Genomic DNA, 6,011 nt, shown 5'->3' on the forward strand with positions numbered 1-6,011 from the left:
GGTGACGGCCTGGGTACCGCCCCCGGCGACTGCCTGGTTACCTTTTCCATTCATGTTACGCGAGCTAAGCGTCCCCGCTATCGGCGTGGCTCCACTGCCCAGTTACCTCGAGAACAAATCGCATCTGCACGAGATCAGCGTCCAGCATCAACTGGGAGCTAACGATCTGACATTTCAAATACACAGGTCTTAGCGTGTAGTTTGCAAGCCAAATTCTACCCCCCCTTCATGTTACGCGAGCTAAGCGTCCGGCTTCTTGTCCAATCCCCGAGATCGCTGATCGACGATTGTACTGATTTAGCGAAACTATTACAGGACTGGTTTTCCCGCACATGTTGAATTACTCTGGTCGGAGAAAGTCGGAGAAATGACTTTATGCATGTGATATGCCTACATATTGAAATTTGTAAGAGCATATCCATATTTCCTGAGTCCTCTCCGACCCGATATGTCGAAGCCAGCTTCAACGAGGCTCCACCTAGCCCTTATCATTTGGATTGGCCAAATTATTTTGTCAAAACCGTACGATTGGCTGTCTAATAAATAAAAACGGATGATTGGTGATTAATACAAATACTAAAATTAAGTAGGGTCGGATAATTGATGATATTCATCCATACCGGTAGTGAAAAGGAAAGCAAGTGGCTTGAGTCTGCAATTAAAGGCGCAATAATGTCATGTTACGCGAGCTAAACGACCAGCATCAACCGGGCGATCTTTCTTCTCTTCAAATTCACAATTAATACCCTTCATGATACGCTTCCGTCATATCAATCACCGGTGACGGCCTGGGTACCGCCCCCGGCGACTGCCTGGTTACCTTTTCCATTCATGTTACGCGAGCTAAGCGTCCCCGCTATCGGCGTGGCTCCACTGCCCAGTTACCTCGAGAACAAATCGCATCTGCACGAGATCAGCGTCCAGCATCAACTGGGAGCTAACGATCTGACATTTCAAATACACAGGTCTTAGCGTGTAGTTTGCAAGCCAAATTCTACCCCCCCCTTCATGTTACGCGAGCTAAGCGTCCGGCTTCTTGTCCAATCCCCGAGATCGCTGATCGACGATTGTACTGATTTAGCGAAACTATTACAGGACTGGTTTTCCCGCACATGTTGAATTACTCTGGTCGGAGAAAGTCGGAGAAATGACTTTATGCATGTGATATGCCTACATATTGAAATTTGTAAGAGCATATCCATATTTCCTGAGTCCTCTCCGACCCGATATGTCGAAGCCAGCTTCAACGAGGCTCCACCTAGCCCTTATCATTTGGATTGGCCAAATTATTTTGTCAAAACCGTACGATTGGTTGTCTAATAAATAAAAACGGATGATTGGTAATTAATACAAATACTAAAATTAAGTAGGGTCGGATAATTGATGATATTCATCCATACCGGTAGTGAAAAGGAAAGCAAGTGGCTTGAGTCTGCAATTAAAGGCGCAATAATGTCATGTTACGCGAGCTAAACGACCAGCATCAACCGGGCGATCTTTCTTCTCTTCAAATTCACAATTAATACCCTTCATGATACGCTTCCGTCATATCAATCACCGGTGACGGCCTGGGTACCGCCCCCGGCGACTGCCTGGTTACCTTTTCCATTCATGTTACGCGAGCTAAGCGTCCCCGCTATCGGCGTGGCTCCACTGCCCAGTTACCTCGAGAACAAATCGCATCTGCACGAGATCAGCGTCCAGCATCAACTGGGAGCTAACGATCTGACATTTCAAATACACAGGTCTTAGCGTGTAGTTTGCAAGCCAAATTCTACCCCCCCCCCCCTTCATGCTACGCGAGCTAAGCGTCCGGCTTCTTGTCCAATCCCCGAGATCGCTGATCGACGATTGTACTGATTTAGCGAAACTATTACAGGACTGGTTTTCCAGCACATGTTGTATTACTCTACCGAATTGAACAGTTACGCAACCGGCCCAATCCTCTAGTAGTCCTAATTCTGAAAATGTGTAGGTACAAGTATCTGGTAGCACTTAGCGATTCTATCTACTGCTAGTTTACAGTATATATGACTTCTTCGGTCCTTTAAAAAATTAACAGAGTAATTTTAAAAAAAAAACCTCGTGTGTTTGATTGTTCCATATCCAGTTTCTAAGGTAAATGATTAGCATCATTAGACGATTTGTACGCCAAGCTGATTGGCTGTTTTCGAAACGATTATGAATCAGATTGCTTTTCGAAGCCTTTTTCCTCCTTCTTCAGGATATTTAAAGTTTGATTTTGATTATATTTGATGATGCTGCGAGCAAAACCCTCAGCCTCCACAAACTGGTCATTTAAATGTTCGATATTGACGCTTTTACGCCTTGCAAGAAAAATTGGGAGTAGTGCGAATAAAGAGCTTTACCATGAAACTCGCTCTGTCTACATTTATTCGACAGACTTAAAGTTATCGCAAGTTAAATGAACGGGTCATTCTCTAGCGGACCGGTAACGTAGGATGCTTTCATAAAAAAAATCCAGAGCTTCCCCGTGTGCAGCACGGCATTGTGTAGCTCAGGACTTCGATCAAGATGTGGACCACAAGATGTGGCTCGGACCCAGCCTTATATACTACGTAGTAATTCGAAGTAAGCACAACTGTGTCATTATCCAATCAGATCATAGACCACAGTAATGGCACTAACTTCGACGCCACGGCTGCTGGTGCTCTACGGCAGCGAGACGGGTACGGCACAGGACGTGGCCGAATTCGTACAACAACGCGCTTTCAACCGACATCTGACCGACACGCAGGTATCGGCTATGGACGAGTTCCCCGTGGCACAGCTGCTGCCGCAGTACTCGATCGTCGTGTTCGTAGCGTCCACGACTGGCAACGGCGAGGCACCCGAAAACATGCGCCGCAGCTGGCGCAGTCTGCTGCGAAAGACGCTGGGGTCGCAGTGGCTTGCGGGTGTGCGTGTGGCTGTATTCGGCCTGGGCGATTCCAGTTACGCCAAGTATAATGCTGTGGCCAGGCGTTTACAGGCTCGTCTACTTCAACTCGGAGCCTTGGAGCTAATCGACCGAGGGCTGGGAGACGACCAGCACGCCTACGGATACTTTGGGGCCTTGAACCCTTGGATGGAGAAGCTCTGGACTGCAGTTCTGCAGCTGCATCCGCTGCCCGAGGGATTCACAGTTGACGACTCCCCGAAACCAATCGAACCCCGCTACTCTGTTACTGTGCATGGAGCTGGCGTTCGAGAGGTTCAGGAGGCAAAACTATTGACACCGAGGACGGGAGAGTCGCGATTTTACGCGCCACCTAGCACGACGGTGGGGCGTGAGAAGGGCATCTACTTGGCTCCTGTCGTGGTGAACAAGCGAATTACCGCCGACGACTGGGGGCAGGATGTAAGACACTTCGAGTTCGATATAAGCGAGGCTTCTTGTGCTGTTGAAGCAACTGAACCTCCGTTCAAAGCTGGCGATATCGCCGTGGTGTACCCTGAGAATGTGACAGGAGTGGACGACATGCTGAAATATGTCAAGTTGGATGGAGATACGGTCATTTCGATCTACGCAGCCGACGGCTCGAAGCAGTTCGATCTGCCTTCTCCGATTTCTATTCGTGACTTGTTCGCGAAGTACGTCGCAATCCTGGAGAATCCGCGCCGAAGCTTTTTCGAAAAACTCTCCCTGTTCGCTGCGAACGAAGAGGAGGTACGGGTTCCAGTACATCGCTTGGTAAGGAATACTGGTTATACTAATTCGAATGTGCGGCGATAGAAGGAGAAACTTGAGGAGCTGGCTTCAGCTGAGGGTGTCGACCTTCTGTACGAATACTGCATCCGCGAGAAAAAGACATATGCAGAAGTGCTCATCGACTTTCCGAGCGTGGACGTACCTTTAACGATCCTGCTGCAGCTGATTCCGCGTCAGCAGCCCCGATCGTACTCCATCTCATCATCGGCCCTGCTGCACCCTGGGCGCGTAAGCTACGCTTTCTCACGTATGGCTGCTTTTTTTTGGTTACTTACTCTCCCGTCGTCGTCGTTATTTGACTTTATAGGTGCATTTGACCGTGGCCATCGTGGACTTTTTAACGCCATACAAGCGCCGTCGTACTGGAATTTGCTCGTCGTTCTTCCAGTCCTTGGACTCACCCAAAGAGCAAAAATGTGTACCAATGTGGATTAAGAAGGGCCTCTTCGAACCACCTAGCTTAGATCGCGACGTGCTACTCATCGGCCCGGGCACCGGACTCGCCAGCATGCGGGCTATAGTGCAAGAGCGTCAGTTCCTGCGCAAACAAGCACGTGAAAACAGTTTAGGGGCGACCTACCTCTACTTCGGATGCCGTCACGAGAGCAAGGTACGAGGCTAGCACAAGTGCTCGATGCATACTAATCATCTTACAATTCATTGCCGTTCAGGACTTTCTGTATGGTGACGAGCTGCGTGGACTCGTAACTACAGGAGATCTCACTGAGCTGCATACGGCGTTCTCACGCGATCAGGTACACTCTTCACCCACCAGCTCTTGGTGCACTATCCTTCTTTACCTAACTTAGTCATATGCTGCAGGAGCACAAAATCTACGTGCAGACGCGTCTGGCAGAGAACAAAGAGGCAATTTTCGACTTCATTATGAACGGCGAGGGATCCATTTACATCGCCGGATCTGCCAAGCGAATGCCTACCGACGTCTACGAAGTGCTGCGCGATATCCTTCGGTCAGTAGGGAACATTCCGTTACTAACGGCCGAGAAGGTGATGAAAACGCTAGCCCGCAAGAAGCGCTACGTCGTCGAATCATGGTCATAGAATCCTTTAAGCATTACCCCCCCCCGGTGTCCTTTTAATGTCAACGTGGTGGTGTTCGCCTTCTCCAATTGAGTCTTTAGATCCAGAACCTGCTCGAGGGTTTTACGCAGATACGAGTCTGCGTTGTTCACACCGTCATCTCCATCCGTGTGGATGTATCCAACCCCATTGCACGCTCTACACGGGATTAAACGGGGGGGGGGGTTAGTAGGTTCCAGTTCACTTCTTGTTACTCTCTCTATATTATAATACTGAACATGTGATACCTCGTGGCGCTGACAAGAAAAATCTATCGCTACGGGACGGAGCGTCTCTGGAGGAATTTGCAGAGGCCAAGTGTTTTTGGTGTACTCCCGCCCCCCCCCTCACGCCCTCTTGTTAGTCCCTCTAGCCCCGCCCAAGTTATCCTTTATTCTACAGGATAACGAAATGACTTGCCTTAACAATTGCAGAGTTTTTGTGAAGATTGTGAGGATCACAATCTTTTTTGGGCAGTACAGTGAGAGGTGATGTTGTATCCTGTAGCTGCAGTTCATGTAATCGTAGAGAAAAAATCTAAACTTACAACTACCTTCATCCACAAGTATACATTCATTTGATTAGATCACTGGCCGCCATCAGTTGGCGACCCTCCATCACTACCCGACCTGGCGCTCGAGCTATCATTAGGGACATTATCGTCTCTGTCGGATGCCTGCGCTCCTTGACCTGCTGGAGCACGCAGCCTGATCGTCTTCAACCCCGGTGGAATGTTAGCGCCGCCTCCCCAAAGCTCGTGCCAAATTTGGCTGCAGGTGGCAGAGTTTGTCGCCGCAGTCGGATCGTGCTGTCGCACTTTTTGACATGAATAGGTATAAATGCTCTCTGCCCTTTCTGAGCCTGCTGCAGTGTCTTCATCGTGTACGTCGGTCGCCTGTCCTTTATGCGTTGTTGGCGAGCCATGATCGCTTTCGCCGCCTGCTCCCGGTACTGGAGCTAATATCGGTTTGACTCGGTAGCAATAGAAAACCACATCTCTTTGGGTAGGAACAAAAAGAATAACGTTTCCAGGCTGCATCCCAGTGCTTGAGAGCTGGGTGGGGGCGGCGATAGCACGCGCTAGATCGGCAGCAGGTAGCTGCAGAGAAGTGCCTACATCAAGCATCGAAAACAAGTAATTAGTGTCTGATACAGGATTCCGTTTCGGTTTACGAAATGACATCCTGTATCATACAGGTTTGTACTTACATTTGTCTTC

The 6,011-nt window shown here is 49.0% G+C and overlaps 2 protein-coding genes across 2 annotated transcripts; one reads left to right on the top strand and one right to left on the bottom strand.

The window, feature by feature from the left end:
• Window positions 1-2,425: 2,425 nt before the first annotated feature.
• PITG_01543 (NADPH-dependent diflavin oxidoreductase, putative) lies at window positions 2,426-4,774 on the top strand (the record flags this gene model as incomplete). The annotated part of the gene is made up of 5 exons (XM_002908145.1): window positions 2,426-2,457; window positions 2,683-3,670; window positions 3,737-3,940; window positions 4,020-4,322; window positions 4,535-4,774. The coding sequence occupies 5 exons, from the start codon at window positions 2,426-2,428 to the stop codon at window positions 4,772-4,774; spliced, it is 1,767 nt and encodes a 588-aa protein (XP_002908191.1).
• Window positions 4,775-5,509: 735 nt separating this feature from the next.
• PITG_01544 (uncharacterized protein) lies at window positions 5,510-5,716 on the bottom strand (the record flags this gene model as incomplete). Its single annotated transcript, XM_002908146.1, has 1 exon — window positions 5,510-5,716. The coding sequence occupies one exon, from the start codon at window positions 5,714-5,716 to the stop codon at window positions 5,510-5,512; it is 207 nt and encodes a 68-aa protein (XP_002908192.1).
• Window positions 5,717-6,011: the final 295 nt, after the last annotated feature.

Source organism: Phytophthora infestans, genomic scaffold (genome assembly GCF_000142945.1).
Source record: "Phytophthora infestans T30-4 supercont1.2 genomic scaffold, whole genome shotgun sequence".
NCBI classification, from domain to species: Eukaryota; Oomycota; class Peronosporomycetes; order Peronosporales; family Peronosporaceae; genus Phytophthora; species Phytophthora infestans.